This window comes from Primulina huaijiensis, chromosome 2 (genome assembly GCF_012295235.1).
Source record: "Primulina huaijiensis isolate GDHJ02 chromosome 2, ASM1229523v2, whole genome shotgun sequence".
NCBI classification, from domain to species: Eukaryota; Viridiplantae; Streptophyta; class Magnoliopsida; order Lamiales; family Gesneriaceae; genus Primulina; species Primulina huaijiensis.
The window spans coordinates 24,828,486-24,847,175 of record NC_133307.1 but is presented as its reverse complement, the minus strand read 5'-3'; the positions used below and the strand labels follow the sequence as shown (position 1 = coordinate 24,847,175).

The following is an 18,690-nucleotide window of genomic DNA, read 5'->3' as shown; positions in this document are numbered from 1 at the left end:
TATCTACAGATTATTTAAATTTTATAGGTTACATTTAAATTAGTTATATTTATTAAATAATAAAGTACTAATTTTGTAAATAAAATAATATTTAAAACATTAAATATATTCACATAACCTCACACGACTTGGATTTACATGATTTCTTAGTTCCTATACTCGGTGTACTGAAATTCTCCCCATAAAGATATGCGATTTATACACACACACACACACCAGAGTCTAGAGGCTAGACCAATTAATTAATACGAATGGTTAGAACTTGACCAGATAGGGTTGAATCTAACCATGGTTAGCCTCTTGCGGTTTAACTTCGAGGTTATAAATTGGACCCATTGGCTCATACACTTTCCTCATTACCTTCTGCTTCATTTCTTCACCTACACTTACATCTGTAATGGTCGAGCAATCAATTTAATATTGCTTTTCTCATTAGCTTCCAAATACAGTTTCTTCGAAATCCCGCACTTTAAAGGTATGTTGATCTCTCTTTACATGTTTTTTTTGGTCAAAATTATTGATTCACATCTGATATGCTTACTGCTACTTTTGTATCTATATGTAGCGAGAAGTAATGGCTGCGAGCGGTGCTGGACGCGTGATTTTGAACAAGGGAGGCCCGGGCCGGAACGGGCTGCCGAAGATTCACACGGAGAAGAGAGCCGAGGGAATATGCCATGACGACAGTACGACGCCGGTGAAGGCTCAGACGATAGACGAACTTCATTCTCTTCAGAAAAAGAAATCTGCTCCGACCACTCCAATCAATGTTGGGGATCAAGCACCATTTGCCCCGTCGGAAGAGGAACGCAGCAAGCAGCAACTCCAGTCAATAAGGTACAATTGATTTGACGAAATTTTACGACTTTTCGTTTTTTATTAATTTGGGAATTAATCTATTTATCTTTTCCTTCCTCGTGATATTCCTTGGAGGTGACGGAATTTGTTGGGACTTTTAAATTTAAATAAATAAAAACAAATAGTAGTGTTGCCAAAATTTTGAAATGATCAATTGGTATGTAGGAGATTATTTGGGTTAATATGAATTTAAAAGTTTGTAGGTATTCAATCAAGATTTGTATGATATTTCGATCAATTATGTTCTGTCTTTTCATATGAACGCTTTACCTACGTTGCTTGGTACGAATTTCGATTGGAAGAAAATATTAGAGCCGGTGAATGATGTACAAATGATAGAAACACACGTATAGGATGCAATAATTTCTCAAATGTTAAACTGCTAATATTTAGGAAAATTGGAAAATTGTGTAAATATGTGTTGGCTTTCCATAAAATTCAATGGACACATTCCAACGAGGTTTATAATAACAAATTAAAAACAGAACGTGTCTACGAGTGGAGTTGCCAGTTGCCATGCCGCTAGTGGATAGCTTGCAGTTGTTCAATTCCCCTACTATATTCACATTATGAGAAAAAGATCTAACTGTAAAAGAAGGAGAGAGGAGCTGCAAATTAGAAAAGTCAACATCTTTTTTAAATTTAAGTTATAACTTGAGAAAGTCAGCATCTTTGTTTTAACAATTTTAGACGTAGTTTCAAGGTAATATTTTATTTTGATGTCCATCTTTTGCGTGTTTCTCTTAAATTTTTTTTTTTGACAACGATATCTAAGTCAACAAAATCAGGAAATAACTTGATTGTTGGTAAATTGTAAACAGTGCTTCATTAGCATCTCTGACCAGAGAGACTGGACCAAAGGTTGTGAAAGGAGACCCTGCTAGGCAATCGGAGACCCCACGCGTTTCTCATGTGAGCCACCCCCATTTTACCCCCACCATTGATGTCAGTGACAGCGCTCTGAAATTCACTCATGTCCTCTACAACCTTTCTCCTGGAGGTAATTTTACTTAAAATCATTATTTGTTTTGAATTGCTTGCGAGTTGAAAGCTTTGGGAAATAGTTTTTGAAAGGATTTTGAAAAGTTTGTCGCATAACGTTTTGGAAGTTTTGATATAGAGTATTGAAATGCTAAAAATTGAAAATGAGTTTGTAAGCGTGGAATTCGATCAAGTTTTAGAAAACCGAGGTTTAACATACCTCATGGGTAATGGAGTATCCAAATTTGATTAATTTACGTTTTGAAAATCGTGTGATTAACCTTGTTGCTTGTTTAAACGCAGAGCTATATGAACAAGCCATAAAATATGAGAAGGGGTCTTTCATTACATCTAGCGGTGCATTGGCAACCCTTTCCGGGGCCAAGACAGGCCGCTCTCCCAAGGACAAACGTGTCGTCAGGGACGAGACTACTGAGGATGTTCTTTGGTGGGGAAAGTACGTACCTCTCGCATTTAATCAGAAAAATACGTGGGTTTTTTCCAGTTAATGTTTTGCTATTGCTGATCACGATATCTGCTTTGTGTTCAGAGGATCGCCGAACATGGAAATGGATGAGCACACATTCATGGTTAACAGAGAAAGAGCTGTAGATTACTTGAATTCTCTGGAAAAGGTGAAATTATGCTGCTCATGTCTAGTCTTAGTTTAGTTATTGTATTCTGCTACTAGTGTATTGTCAGTGCACCATTTCTTGGTGACATGTTTCTAACGTAGATAAGCTATCCAAGGATATTGGTCAAAATGATATTTTCTCAACTTTACAAAGCTTTAAACTAACCGTGGAAGAGAATGATATTTTCTCGACCATAATGAACCGTAACAATCCCCCCTCTACCCCCTCAATGAAATAAATATCGAAAAATAGTACTTTTTCTATTCAAATTAATTGCATATACATACAATGAAGCGAAAAGCTTTAAACTAACCGTGGAAGAGAATGATTGCCATTTTCTTGTTATATTTAACTTCTTAGGAATCATTGGTGACGAACATTGGATAATCATTGATTTTCAGGTCTTTGTCAATGATCAATTCCTAAATTGGGATCCCCAAAACCGTATCAAAGTCAGGATAGTTTCAGCCAGGGCTTATCATTCCTTGTTCATGCATAACATGTAAGTAAATGCAATTTAATACTTAACAGTTTAGGTGCGGTTCTTGTTTGCAGTTCTATGTGCCAGTAATCCCTACCAGATAAGTTATTTTTGTTGTTGGCAAATATGGTTCGTAAATTTGATGGTGTAGTCCTTGATAATGTAAATTGGAAGAACTAATATAGTTGCATAGGACTTGGAGCTGTATAAAGGTGCCACAATAAAAATGGTGTATTAGTTATTTGTACGTGTGGATAACTGGGTGGGTGACAGGTGTATCCGACCCACTCCTGAAGAGCTGGAGAATTTCGGTACTCCGGACTTCACTATTTACAATGCCGGACAGTTCCCTTGTAATCGTTATACACACTACATGACATCTTCTACTAGCATAGATTTAAACCTTCATAGAAGGGAAATGGTCATCCTCGGCACCCAGTACGCCGGGGAGATGAAGAAAGGTCTATTCAGTGTGATGCACTATCTCATGCCCATGCGTCAAATCCTCTCCCTACATTCTGGCTGCAATATGGGCAAAGATGGAGATGTTGCCCTCTTCTTTGGCTTGTCAGGTAAAGTATCACCAGATCACCATTCCGATGAGGGGCCATCCCCCGACAATCGATATGTGCCCTCTCACCTTACTCCGTGCTTTAGTGTTTCTAGCATGAAATTGATGGGATATATTTTGCTTTAGAATTCATCAGCATTTATCGACTCCCAACTTCTTCCCTTTTTCTTTCCCCTTTGGGATATAATAGGCACTGGAAAAACTACGCTGTCAACTGATCACAATCGATACTTAATTGGAGATGATGAACACTGCTGGAGTGATAACGGGGTATCAAATATTGAAGGTGGCTGCTATGCGAAGTGTATTGATCTGTCAAAGGAGAAGGAACCTGATATTTGGAATGCAATCAGATTTGGAACTGGTACTATTCTATTTCTTCCACATTAAACATTTACCATTCAAAAAACTGGAACGATACAGCATTGAACAGCAATAGCTTGTTTTCTAAATCATTTCTTGTAAATGGCAGTATTGGAGAATGTGGTATTTGATGAGCATACGAGGGAAGTGGATTATAGTGAAAAATCTGTGACAGGTTGGTTATTCATTGGTTTTTTTATGCATTCACAGAATGGTCTCTCTTATAATGGATATTTGTGTAACCATTTTTCCCTTGCCGCAGAAAATACTCGGGCAGCGTATCCAATTGAATATATTCCAAATGCCAAAATCCCATGTGTTGCCTCACATCCTAAGAACGTCATTCTCCTGGCATGCGATGCATTTGGCGTGCTTCCACCCGTGAGCAAGCTAAGTCTTGCACAAACGATGTACCATTTCATCAGTGGATACACTGCTCTGGTACAAAGTCCATCATCAAACTAATTCGTTCGTTATTTTTTAGTGAACTAAGTTTAATATAAATAGAAAATCAAATTTGAACGCAGGTTGCTGGGACAGAAGAGGGAGTTAAGGAGCCACAAGCGACATTCTCAGCTTGCTTCGGGGCTGCATTTATCATGCTGCATCCCACCAAATATGCAGCCATGCTTGCTTCAAAGATGCAGAAGCATGGTGCAACAGGGTGGCTTGTTAATACTGGCTGGTCCGGTGGAAGGTAAGAAAACTCCTAGCACTGGATTCTTTTTGCCGAAATGGACATGTATCACGATTCGAATTTCAACTAATGAATTCTATCCTTCTTTTGTTAAGTTATGGATCTGGGAGCCGCATCAAGTTAGCGTACACTCGAAAAATCATTGATGCCATACACTCCGGCAGCCTGTTGAATGCAAATTACAAGAAGACAGAAGTGTTTGGGCTAGAGACCCCAACTGAAATCGAGGGCGTGCCTTCGGAAATCTTGGAACCGATGAATACTGTATGTTTCAATCATTGATTTATTTCCGTCCTGCCTTTGCATCTGTACTTCTGCACATGACGTAGGACCAGTAGTTTGCATAGATGTAGTTTTACAACTGCAATATATTTTGTGGATGCAGTGGCCAGATAAGAAGGCTTACAAGGAAACACTGCTCAAGTTGGGCGGCCTATTCAAGAACAACTTTGAAGTGTTTGTGAATCACAAGATTGGAAAAGATGATAAACTGACTGATGAGATTATCGCTGCTGGCCCTGTATTCTGATCTTATCTGCAAGAAACGAGACTACATGTGTTTGATCATCAGCTTTATAATTTATATTCTGTGTATTTTTCTTTAAGCGAACCTCTTTTTATATATTGAAATCAGTGCAAATTGTGTCCTGGGTTTTACAAGTAATTGATTAAGTTTTCCGCAACAGAGTTGCCAGTGTGATTTTAGTTTGGGGTTGAAGTCGTTCAATATTCACTCTGAGTTAAGAGTTTTGGGCAAAATTTAGAAAGTTACCCAATTTGGCGTTGAGGTTGAGTCGATTCAGGATTTAAGTTGGTAGAGATATTGACAAAGCTTCATATTGGAGTTTTGTGGAGCAAAGCTCGAAATTGGATTTCAAGTGGAAAGCTTCTTAATTTCTTAAAAAACATTAACGCGTGTATTAATGTTAACATGTAACTTTGTATAATTTTATGTGTGATCAATTTTAAAGATTTTCAAACTCAATACGTTTTGTTCTTTTGAAAATATATCTAAGTGCCATGAGTTCGAACCTGTGTTAAAAAACCCATCCCAATAAATATATGTAAAAAAATAATTTTAAAAATAATTTATAACTACATTAAAATTAATCGAAACTAATCAATCCTATAGGGAAAAAAGTAGTAGTTAAGAATAATTTTTGTATACAAAACTTTATATTATGATACAATAATTTTTATAACGAATATGTTAGGATAAATTAGAAAAAGGGGTTTTTTGATATTTTGTAAAAAAGTTTTTTAGTAAAATATTTATTTGATTAACTTTTAATTATTAAATCCTGTTATTCTAGTTATTTTCCTTCAACCTTTTCCTCTCTCTCTCTCGATACATAAGATTCAATTTTTGTTTTAAAAATCCAAATACCCAAAGAGTTGGTTACTTTCCCTCCAAACCATTAAAGAACGCTCTGAACATCAATGGCGGCGAATCCTCCACAAGCTTTCAAACCGTACCGCTGCATACTTGCAATCACCCACTACGACCGTGACAAAGCATCCATTGTCAAATTTTCCCCCGACGGCCTACTCCTTGCCGTCGGTTCCGACAGTAACCCTCGCACCTACGACATCTCCCCTCCCAAACTCACATTCTTCAGAAAATTCACGGGCCACGCAGGTCGTGTCACCGACCTTTCCTTCTCCTCCGACAGCCGCTTCCTTGCCACCTCTTCCGACGATACCACCATTCACCTCTGGGACGTCTCCACGGGGTCCCTCGTCAGAAAAATGAGTGGCCACAACGGTATTGTGTCCTGCGTAAATTTTAATCGGGAATCCAACATGATCGCCTCTGGATCCTTTGATGAGACCATCCGAATTTGGAATGTGGACTCTGGAGCATGCGTGACGATTATTCCCGTATTCTCGGGCCACATAACCGGCGTTGATTTCGATCCATCCGGATCGATGATCGCAGCATGTAGCCTAGACGGGGTCTGTAGGATTTGGGATCCGGTTACTGGCAATAGGATGACCACGATCAAGGAACCGGAGTCTCCGCCGGTTGGTTCTCTCAAGTTTTCTTCCGACGGGAAGTTTCTTCTTATCGGAAATATGAACACTCTGGTGAGTGAATTTAATTTATTCTCGTACAAAACGGCTAGCTAGATTCGAGCTACTAGGAGTATCTCCATACTCTTACCCTCCATTCTTTAAACAATTTTGACATTTCTATCTTCAAGATTAAACATGGCAATAGTGGAATTCATAATCCTCCACAACAGGCATTTTTCTTTTTTGGATCAATGTTGCGTGTCTTTAAAACTCTCTTGAAATTTTCTCTCTCAAACATAAATTAATCATGATCAAATTCTATTCTTAGGTTATGTAAACTGTTTTCATAAAAAGGTGTTTGAATATCGAAACTCTTAATGAAATGTTTAAAAGACATTTTTCTAAAATATAGAAAATACATCTTAGTCTTATATAGTTTCTAAAAAAGCCATTGATACGGTAGCTCAGAAAAAATATCACATATTTTATGAGTTAACTTTTTATCCGCAGGGGCTTTGGAATATGGAATGTCGCAGGTTACATAGGATATACCACGGACATTCGAACACGACTCATCCGATCTCGTCGACGTTTTCAGGCCTAGCTGAGAGGTACATCGTGAGCGGGTCCGAGGATAAATGCTTGTGCACTTGGGATGTCCTTACTGGAAGACTGGTTCAAAAATTTAAAGCCCATGAGGGACCTGTGGTATCTGTATCTTGCCACCCTACTCGGAATATGATCGCATCTGCGGCTCTTAAAGACCCCAACACCGTCAAGCTTTGGACGCGGGATTAATTTGTTTCTGATCTTCAATCTCAAAAAACGAACACAAATCTAATGCAGTGAAAAGTACAATTGAGACTTGAACGTTTTTAGAAATACACCCGTAGAAATCATTTGATTGGGCAATTTTCATTTTCTTGGTGGTCTTTCCCACGTGTAGTACACATTTAAAAGGTTTGTCAATTGAACAGTTGAGTGCATCGCTTTACCTTGCGTTATTGTGGGTAGTCTGGTCGGGTACATTACTCGTATCTCGATCGGGTGGGATTTAGTCGGTCAAGTACTTGAAACTTTGATTATGTATATATGTCTTACGAGAATGACTAATATATCTAATTAGAGGGATTATCAGAAATTACCTCCTATAAAATAACATAATCTATTCGGCCTTGATTTAAGTTAACTAATCAATTTAGCTTTTGATTATGTTAAATTCCACGTACGCATGTCCTTTATTCTAAATATGTTAATTAACATTTTACCTAGTTTCCATTGTTTTGCACGAACACAAATAATTAAGCTATGTTTTAAGCAACTTTCTCAGCAAACCTAATAGTGGTGTGCTGCAGGAGATTCGACACCACAAGTCACAACAAATGTTAAGATAGCTCTGATTTCAAACCTTTAATTTTTCGAATCACTTTATTGAGTATGAAAATGTAATGTAGTAGACTTACCAAATATCTATTTCATAGCATTTTTCTCCATTTTTAGGAGTATTTATCATCTAATTTATTTAGATTCTGAGTTAAATTTCAAGTACTAAATCTACTCTTCGACCGGAAAATCATTCATCTATCAATGATTTTCTTTTTATAGCTTTTATACCAAAGTGATGATTTTCTTTTTAGTTTTTATATCAACCTATATATTTTTATAGGAACAAAATATGCTTCTCTTCTACTTCAAAATTTTTTCATCTTTAGGGTTAGTTTTGGATATGCACTTAGCTGGTCTTTAATATATAATAGCAAGACATATACATATGTGTGTGTGTGTGTGTGTTTAATTTGTCATGAACATTTATAAGATTCAAATTTTGTTTGAAAAAACCAACTACCCAAAGAGTTGGTTAATTTCCGTCCATACCGGCCATTAAAGAACGCCCTGTTTTCAAACAGTACCTCTTCTTACACAGACTCGAACGCTACCGCAGAGCATGCAGAGTCAAACTTTCCCCCGACGGCCGCCTCCTCGCCGTCGCTTTCTACCTTAATTTTTGCACCTACAGCCTCTCCTCTCCCCTCCCCAACCCCCCCTCCACGGAGAATTCAGAGGCCACGAAGGCCTTATCACCGATTACTTTATATTACCATGCGATATGAATACAAGGTTGTGAATATGTGCGGCCATGTGTCACACACACATATGTAGATATATACACTAGTGGGTCGTGGACATGCAATGCATGTGATTTGTAAAAAAATGAGTACGAAATGTTTTTTTATTTTAAAATTGAAATTATAAGATATAAGATGCAAATATATTTGTAAATATGTAATTGAGTGGTTAAATGATATTTTTAGAATTATGAAAAAAAATTACCAACATACCAAAAAGTTGGTTAATAACTAATTATAGAGGGCTTAACTTTAACTAATAGTGTAGAAATCAAAGTTTAGTTTTTTTTTTTAATAAATATGTCTAATCTTTTTAGTATAATAAAAGTTTATATCATATTTCATTGATTACATTAATATTAATTGAATCGTGAATTTAATTACTCCGTGGACAAAAAAATAATAAATAAGTTATCAGATCATATTTATTTTTAGATGATATATTTATATAACATCAATATTATTAATTTCCAAAGATTATGGCGTAACAAACTTATAAAATTGGACGGCAGTCAAATAGGCCAAAATCCAAATCTAAAGACTAAAGCCTAAGTGTTCCAACATTTCGCTCATTTTCTTGCTTGAAATTAGCATATGAATTTGACAAGAAAAAATATTCAAAAAATGTGCTTTGTTTTTACGATATTTTTTTATATAAAAGATTTGAAATATGTACTATTTAATTCCTAAATTAATAATAGCTTCGATAAATAAATATGCGAGTGTGAGACTATTAAATTGATATTACAGCGGAATTTATTATGCATAAATTTCATATTAAAATCAGCTGGCAGTGTCTGATTCATGAGTAAGTGATGCCGGCATGGATGATCACAAAATATTAAATAAAGTAGCAAATATTATTGGAACAATGGCGGCAATCGGAACTCTTTCATTCAAATTCATAACTGCAATATTCAATGGTAATTNTTTTTTTTTTTTTTTTTTTTTTTGGCATATATACAATTTGGGGTGAACAAGATATATATTTCATTAGGTAAATTTAAATGAAATTGTATAAAATTTAAGGGTACAATATTGAAACTTTTAATATTTTAAGAATGCAATTGGTAAGTTAATAAACTAGTTATAAAATTTGATTTTCGAAATTTATATTTTGAAGGGAAGAGACTGTTTTTATTTGCATTTGTTGCCTATATAGGACTTATCGATTTATTCAAGATTTAAAATTAAATAGTTGCCCCGAACGCTTGACAATTTTTATGGGTGAGAGTGCAAATAATTGCAACCATTATGAGAAACAAAGAACTTAAATTCTTATGGTTGGAATTGTAAATTTATAGAAATTTTAAATGTAACGAAGCGAGACAATTAATAATATCCATACTTGTTTTTTCGTTTCTTTTTTTTTTTTGTTGTTGTTGTGGATTAATAAGATTTAATCAGCATAATCAAATATCCTAATCTCACTAACTTTGATATATCAACATGACATCGATATAATGTTTATTTACAATTTATACTTCATTAATATATGTTAACTAATTTCGGTTATGTGAGTTTGTAAATAATTTTTATACATTTTTTATTTTTTATCTTTAATTTATTTAAAATTTCAAACTATTTCGATAAAGTTGAAGTGAACATTAATTTATAAATATCGTATTTTAATAAAATAATATGATGTGTAACACATAACACTGATATATAAAGTTCAAAGAGACCAATTCAAAGCAGTCATTTTCTTCCGCCAAGAATTCTTCGTTCAATTCAGATGCAAGACTCTTCCGTCAAACACGCTGCAGATATATACAAAATCATCACTCTTTAACGGATTATATATACGTATATTCCTCACTCCTGCAAATGCACGTCGTTCTGTGTAAACGCAATCCATGATTTCTTGATCAATGTTCAATGGCCGCAACCTTCGTCGAGCCACTCAAATCCCACTCCGTTGCCGACGCCGCCGTGAACTTTGCCGATTCTAAACCCTTAAAAGTCTGCTTTTCGTATGCAGCTTACGCCAAGAACTTGATACACCGCCTCCTCTCGTCGAATATTCCTGTGGAGGTTGGCCTTTCGGATGCCGAATTCTCTGCCGTGGAGGCATCATTTCATGTTACATTTCCGCCGGACCTCCGGTCCGTCCTCCGAGAAGGATTACCCGTTGGCCCAGGATTCCCTAATTGGAGATCTTCATCCAAACAACAGCTTGATATTCTTACAAATCTCCCCATATTGGAAATCTGCAGGGAAGTTTCAAGAAATGAATTTTGGCTTGAGTCTTGGGGAGATAAGCCTGATGACGGTGATGAATGTGTGAATTTGGCTAAAGGGTTCTTGAAAAAGGCTCCGGTTCTAGTTCCGATTTACCGGCATTTTTACATTCCGGGGACGCCGTGTATGGCTGGGAATCCGGTGTTTTACGTGCATAGAGGGGATGTTAAATTATGGAGTTTTGATATTGCTGGATTTTTTCAACAGATCGAATTCAGAATGAGTGGAAATAGCGATAAAGTTTTAAGGCGTCCGAGGTTGTCTGATTTGCTCACTGCGCCAGCATGGGCCGCTACGGAAGCGAAGAGGATCGAGCTGTGGTCGCAGCTGGCAGAAAGAGTGGGGAATGTGACGGCGCGTGGTGAAGCGGGCGGGTGGTGGAGTGGGGAGTTGGGAGGATGTTTGGAGGACGTGTGTTCGAGATTGAGGGAAGGAGGGTGGAAAGAAGAGGATGTGAGGGAGATGATGATGGTGGACGGCGGTGATATTCAGACGAATTTTAATGATCATGGTGAGAGTTTAGAAGAATACCGTGGAAGTATGCGGCGGCGCGTGAGGGTGCTGTCGAGAAGATTGTTACGTGGCGGGTGGAGCATGGAGGATGTGGCGGAGTCGCTTGGATCTCCGGAGGATTACTATCGAAATAGGATCGTGGAAGGCGGCGAATCTTGCTTTGATTTTGCGATGCATGAGGATACGGGTTCCTAGGGGATTGAAGATTTTATAATTAAAAAAAAAAATTCTAGAATAATAATGTTTGATTATTTTTTTTAAATATCCTTCGTCACTGAAATTTGATACTAATTTAGGTTTTTGTTCGAATGCTTGTATTATTCTATTACTTTAATGAGGAAAATATTTATTAATATAATAATAAAACTAATATTTAACTATTAATCAATTTATATATTTTGTTATACGAAAGTATGTTTGAGATTATAACTATACGATGATAATTTAGTTTTTAAAAGATATTTGAATAAATTTTTGGTAAGACAGCTTTACATATGTATATATGTGAGAAATGTTATTCGGATCTATATATACAACGAAAATTAATATTTTTAACATAAAAATTATTACTTTTTTATGTACATGTTTGTCAAAATTAACTCGTGTGATATAGTAATAATTTTTTTTTGTAAAATCTTAAAAAATAAGCTGAGGGTACCATAATTTTTTTTAAAACAATTTATTTTAAAATCTTATATGCGATTTTTTAGAAAAAAATTGAGATGTAATATTTTTCCTTTAATCATAGAAGGACACGTGACACAAAATTTGATTGCCCTCTAACGTACGCGAAAAGAAAGAGACGTGATTATGATTGTACCAAGTTGTCTTATTAAATTTTTATAATTATAATTATGATGCTCACGGGATGATTACCATTTTTAAAACAACTAATACGTATGATTGTGATTATACAAAATTATTATTATTTTATCAAAATGTATAACATGATGTAGATCAGTGGAGTATTTAGAAGGGAAAAATTGAAAAAACAATATACACAAATTGTATTTCTGTTTGTTTAATTTAGTGGATTGGTAACTAAATTAAATATTTTCGAAATTCAATGTCAGTTACCAAACGGATAAGTGTGGAAAGAAACTGAACTGAAATATTAGAACAAATCACATATGGACTAATATGAGTAAATTGAAAGATAAATTGAAAGTGAAAAATACAAATGTTTGTTTCTGAATGTTCAAAAAACTCATGCTTCTGCGTCACTTTTTCTTCCTCTTGAGAAAGATTCATTAGAAGACTTTGGATAGTATAAACACTTTGCAAAATTCTAGTTCAGTTTGAACTTAAGCACCGTCAAACTGAAACTACTAGTATCTCAAATGATAATAGACATTATAAAACTGCTATTTAGATATAATGATTTATAATACTGTTATATACTGACACTATATTATCCTTTTTGATCATATAAAATTCTTAGTAAAGTGTGATCGACTTATTGAATTCTTCGGTTCGGATATTTAGAAGTTGAATGCTTGATGTGTTTTAAAATAGATGTGTTCCAAACAATAGTATATATTGGCTTGTCTTTAATCCATATCAATATTATTGAAGCATCATTTTGAACTTCTGGTGTAAACTGATTTTGGTGCAAACCGATTCTTTGAAATCGAACGAGAAAAACTCATGATAAACAGATAATTCAAGTCAGTTTAGTTCGACTAGACCAGTTTAGCTTAAGTGATATTTCAGTTTTGGGTACGAGTGTTGATCAGTTTAGCTAAAGTCGGTTTTGCCTTAATTATTTGTTAACATCAGAATATAAAATTCTTGATCCAACACATGACATTCAATTAATAATCAAAGGGAATTAATCATTTTGGTAATCTAACTTTACATGTTTTCTATTTTAGTCCAATAACTAATCAAATTTAGAAATTGGTCCACTAACTTTTAATTTTTGACTATTGTGACCCGATTTCCAATCACATGATCTTACCTCTTTTCGAGAGAATCAATAAAAAAATAACGCAGTGTACAATTTAGCCAGAAATTGCTGATTAGATTGAAAAATTCGATGACAAAGAAACAAATTTTGGGATTTTTCAATTTGGAGGGTAATAAATCAATAATCATAGTAGATTGTTACCTAAATTCCAACACATCAACCTAAAATTATAAAATATTAATTTTTTTAAAAAAATCAAACTAAAAAAAAATTGGATGATGAACACAAAATTAGACGCAATCACCAAATTTGTTTCCATGTTATCGGACTTTACAGCCTAATCAGCAATTTCCGGCTAAAATTAGATATTTAGATAAAAATCGGACCAAAATAACCCAAAAATTAAATTTATCAAACTAATACCCAAATTTGACAGATTACAAGATTGAAAGAAAAAAAACAAGTAAAGTTATAGGACCAAAATGATTTTTTACTTTAAATTAGTGAAAATATTTGAAATATCATTATTGAGTAGCTAGTTTTAAATTATATTTTATGATGTTCGACTAAATCTACAAGCTTTCTAAAACGGCTCACAAAGTTTTTATCGTTAAAACTAAAATTTGTCATAATTTTTTGTTGGGACTCGGGGATATCGGTGCGCTCAAGAGTTGTATCTTATATATGAAATAAGCGTGTGTCGTATAGAAATTTTGCTGATGATAAAACACAATATTATATTGTAAGGGTTGACATGAGAAAAATAGGTTTGTAAATTTGATTTGCTGTGCAGCCATATCAATACTCGCACGTCCGGAGCAAGGAGTTTCCATGGGGCAAGTTTTCTGTGATCTCACTTCGGTTTTATCGTTTGATTAGTGTTTTTTCTTATGAATTTAATTTGATACATGTTTCTACGTGCTGCGTAATGTTTAGTTTTTCAGTCCATGTTTAAGATGATTATATTATATTACACTTTAATTTGATCAGTTATCTTGAGCTTGAGGTTTTGCCTCGTTAAAACAAATAAGACCAAATCGCTTATGTCATGGATTAATGATCTGATTTTTTTTAATTGGTTTTCCACCAATCTTCTAAAGGGAATACAAAGTTTTTTGAATTTGTGGCGTCAAGAGTGTTAATTTTGTCAATGCCAATTTATAACATTTGGCCACATGTTCGAATTCTTCTGGCATTTAAATTTGATGAATTCTGGTAGATTCTCCGCTCCAGTCGTGGGGGATTTTGATGTAGTTCCCAAATTTCAGCAAAGCTCACAATACTATATATTTTAACAATCTTCAAGTTAATAAAGCACTCTTCTTGCTTTTATGTGAAGGGCATTTGCAGTGTATTCCAAAACAAAACCAAAGAAAAGTCGCGACGTCGAAAAATTAAAAATTCGTTCTTTTTGCCTTGTGTGATGGGCTAGCTAGTTTGCCTGCTGGTTCTTAAAATTCCATGTTCACTCCTCTAGGAAATTCTCCAATTACCTTCCTGGAAAACATATTGGCAGTGTTCTGCTATATTTCCTGTCTTTTTTTGGAAGTATATTTTTGGAAATTGACGTAAAAATGTAATATATTCTTATTTTATTTTCTCGAACGAAATATTTAGTACTGTAGATGATATAAGAATTAAGATGATAGGAATGTGTTGAGTTCGTTATTTTTATTTTATCATTTTTTATTCTTTTAAAATATGACGTAAAATATATGAATCATATCCGGTATTGTATGCTTCCTAGGGATGACTGGTGTCTCCCCCAATTGTGATACTTTATAGATACCTCGAACTTGGTACAATTTTGTCCTCTCACTAAAGAGACGGTGAAATTTCAACACTGAAAAACATTGGCATAAATAAATTAAAGAGGCTTTGGGAATCAAAATCCATTTCCCATTTTGGGCTTCTCCTTCTTAGCTTGTCTGCCTTCCAACTATGATTCAAATACTTTATACTCTGTGATGGATAATCGAAAATTTGTTTGCCTCGTTCCTCATTTGAATACCGCTCCATGTTCCAAGCATTGTTTGTTGTGTCACATGACTTGTTCGATTTTCGGTTTTGGTTCTAAATTTGCGAAGTTTCGTTTTGATATTCAAAATTATTTGAAAATTTAAACAAGTTAATAGACTAAAAAAAACATTTATCCTTGATTCAGTGTCCAGAGTATCGACAATGAATGTAATATCGTCGACATGTAATTGGATATGATGTAGAATGATTGAAAGATATTATATTTGTTCATAAAACATCAATTTCAAAGTCAATAATTAATCAAATTGAGTGGGTAAACTTAGTTGTGTGTCAACATTTATTGCGAAAGGCCTTAAATATATGGTGGAACCAAACCATAGTGTGGAACTAACTCCCCTCGTTTGGTACATCTAAACTCAGTTCAGTGGCTAAGGCACATTAAATGTCACATTGAATTCTCAAATCATATAAATCCAAACCAATCATAGAGACATGAGACCAGTGACATTTCGTTTTCTTTTCGTGATTGGTTAGTATCAATATGATTCAAGATAATTCGAAATACTATTTGCTTCGTGCCCACCATAAAGTTTCCGATTTTCTATGCCACAAACAAGAATAAGATGGGATTCTACTCTACTGTATAGTTTAAATTCATATAAAATATTTAAAATTTTACAAAATAAAATACATATCACAAGCCACACCATAACTTGGCTAGTTAAATGACAGCCGCCTACTTTTAAGTCTGAACGAGGAAGCAAGCAAGATCCACTTAAGATTTCTTGCAGACGAAGCAAAAAGAACAAGAAAAGCAGTTAATTAGCTGTGAATTTAAGGTAAGAATCGTAGCTAGAAGATGAAGTGTGGCTGCGCCTCTGTAATGTTACCAAAAAACAATAATGAGATTCATTATTTTGCGTGTCCAAAGTGGCAAATATTTTGCAGAATTAAAGGACAGAAAGACGTTGCTTTTTACAGTTAAACCAAATCTTAGATCAATAACTTAACACTGCAACATTTGTTAATCTGCAAGATAATTTAATGTACATAGTAAATTACTGTTCCTCCTGGAGTTATAGGCCCTCCCTATCCCCACGCTGCTGGAATAGAGACCTATTAAAAACATTTAATATTATTACTGCAACAGAATGGAATCATTTTTTGACTCGATTTTAAAGTTTTAATCTTTTCTACATGTATGTTTTTGCTTTGGTCTTGAGATTAAATCGACTGAAAATTCAAAATCGAGCTATGTTTATTTGGTGGATTTAGCTAAAGCAACCCAAATTTACTGTCGCAAACTATGAGACGTAGCATTGAAATATGAATTCGTCTAGAATCTGTACGCAACATGCAAGATTAGTTTCTGCTAGAAAATACATGCGACATGCTGAATCATAATCTGGTAACTAAATAATATAGACATCCACAATATAATTTGAACCACTATATAAGATTAATATACCAACGTGCCTACTAGACTAAAGAAATGATACTGAAAAAATATATGAGTGACATTTTAGCTCCACATGTGAAATAAAGTTCCCTATCCTTATTTCTTTCGGTGACCTTCATTTACTGTGAATACTGCTGCATATGTACATATCGGAATCTCTGCTATAAATTCATGAAAGCTAATGCTTCAGATCTGTATACATATGATTGCCTTAATTTACATCCATAAATGATCAAAACAGTCCCATACAGATTTTACGCGCCATACAACACTTGGAGAAGTAAAAAAATATGCTTTTCTGCAACAACGAATCTTAGAATTTAGGAACTTTTGATGGACTCGATGAATGGGTTTTTCGAGACAAAAATTTCGAGGACCAAAACATATGCGAATAATAGAAGGATTCCAAGTTATATACAGGGAATTATGGGTTAAAAATGAGGTTCCCACATTTACATTTCCAGCTCATTGGCTTGTAGTTAGAATGGTAGTCGTCTCTTGCGAAAGCAGTGACTAAAACTTCGGCGGAGTTCTTGATATTGTTTCTTGACTGGGGATTCGTAGGCACTTGAATGGCTACACAATGACCACAAGAACTGCATCTCCCCTCGCATCGCGGTGGCCTCGACCCGATTTGCGGTCTTAGGGCACTTAACTTGTCTTCATCCACAATCTAAAACACAAAAAACTGTGACAAATTAAGATCACATAATTTTCGAAGAATCCAGATTTGTACAGGTCAAGAATTTAGTCGAGGAGAAGATTTCTTCTTTCTTTTTCCCCTTACCTTCTTGTTGTCACCATTTCGTGACAGAATTCTGCCTGGAAGATAACATGGAAAACATCGTTAAAAACAACAACAGATAAAAAAATTGTTTTCTTAAAAACACGCATTTAGAATCAGATAGAGACATACCTTCCAAGCTTGAAATCAGGAGAATGAGAAAAGATATTGCCAGAAAATGGCGGAATTTATAGCGGCATATGGGAATTTGACTGTGACCCATAACTTCAAATTTTAAATAGAAAAAGGCTTGCTATTTCTGAATGTACAATACATTTGGAGACATATGGCTACAGCCAGCAAGTCATAATATTTCTCAGTTCATACGTTAAAGTTATGGTTTCTTGGGGGTTGAGAAGATTGAACCGAAGGAACAACAATGTAAAAATGAAAAATTCTTAAGAAAAAACAGAGGAATAGAAAAGGTGATTGGAATTTCTTAGAAGTTATTTTGCGAAGAAATCCCTGTTCACTTGCAAAGACTATTGATAAATGGTAGAAGAAATTAAAAGGAAGGAGACGAAAGGAACGAAGGAATGAATGCGTTGGGATTCGGGAAGGAGAGAATACTAATTTGAAATGATGAGCTCAAGGAAATGCAACACAAGGTACTTATATCGGCCAATTTGAAAAGAGATCCAAAAAGTTTTACATACATTACATATACATATATGTATATATTAAAAAGAATTTATGCCAAATGGAATTAGAGTAAGATGAAATCTACTCTATGTACATATTGTACTCACAAAAATATTGAAATTGTATATTCTTTTAAGAAACATAGGTACATTCCCAAACTTCACCTTTCCATATTTTTCTCTCTGTTGGGGTAAAGATCACAATTGTTGGGAGCCATGAATAATACTACACGAAAGTGGTCTTGACTCATTGTATCTTTTCATCTCATGAAAACCCTGCCAATACTCATCTGTCATGTCAATTAAAATGTTAAAGGTTAAATATATTTGACTTCCTTTATCGAAACTCCTCTTACATTATTTTTCGTAATATTGACGGTTTTTTTTTTTAAGTATATAAAACACGTGCCAAAGAAATCATGATAAAGAAAGTCC

The 18,690-nt window shown here is 34.7% G+C and overlaps 4 protein-coding genes across 4 annotated transcripts; 3 read left to right on the top strand and 1 right to left on the bottom strand.

Annotated features, from left to right (window-relative positions):
* The first annotated feature begins 259 nt into the window (after positions 1–259).
* LOC140970879 (phosphoenolpyruvate carboxykinase (ATP) 1-like) lies at positions 260–5,269 on the top strand. Its single transcript, XM_073432836.1, has 13 exons — positions 260–475; positions 566–837; positions 1,680–1,858; positions 2,143–2,296; positions 2,390–2,474; positions 2,876–2,976; positions 3,229–3,527; positions 3,717–3,890; positions 3,999–4,064; positions 4,152–4,330; positions 4,417–4,586; positions 4,682–4,850; positions 4,972–5,269. The coding sequence occupies exons 2-13, from the start codon at positions 575–577 to the stop codon at positions 5,113–5,115; spliced, it is 1,983 nt and encodes a 660-aa protein (XP_073288937.1). The 5' UTR covers positions 260–475; positions 566–574; the 3' UTR covers positions 5,116–5,269.
* A 757-nt stretch (positions 5,270–6,026) lies between these two features.
* Positions 6,027–7,400, top strand: LOC140957806 (uncharacterized). The gene is made up of 2 exons (XM_073415199.1): positions 6,027–6,674; positions 7,113–7,400. The coding sequence occupies exons 1-2, from the start codon at positions 6,027–6,029 to the stop codon at positions 7,398–7,400; spliced, it is 936 nt and encodes a 311-aa protein (XP_073271300.1).
* Positions 7,401–10,403: 3,003 nt separating this feature from the next.
* LOC140960518 (uncharacterized) lies at positions 10,404–11,773 on the top strand. The gene has a single exon (XM_073418820.1). It carries the CDS (start codon positions 10,607–10,609, stop codon positions 11,675–11,677), a length of 1,071 nt encoding a protein of 356 aa, XP_073274921.1. The 5' UTR covers positions 10,404–10,606; the 3' UTR covers positions 11,678–11,773.
* A 5,204-nt stretch (positions 11,774–16,977) lies between these two features.
* LOC140960511 (EPIDERMAL PATTERNING FACTOR-like protein 2) lies at positions 16,978–18,212 on the bottom strand. Its single transcript, XM_073418811.1, has 3 exons — positions 17,747–18,212; positions 17,618–17,652; positions 16,978–17,503 (listed from the first exon to the last, which is right to left on the bottom strand). Exons 1-3 carry the CDS (start codon positions 17,835–17,837, stop codon positions 17,255–17,257), a joined length of 375 nt encoding a protein of 124 aa, XP_073274912.1. The 5' UTR covers positions 17,838–18,212; the 3' UTR covers positions 16,978–17,254.
* Between the last annotated feature and the right edge of the window lie 478 nt (positions 18,213–18,690).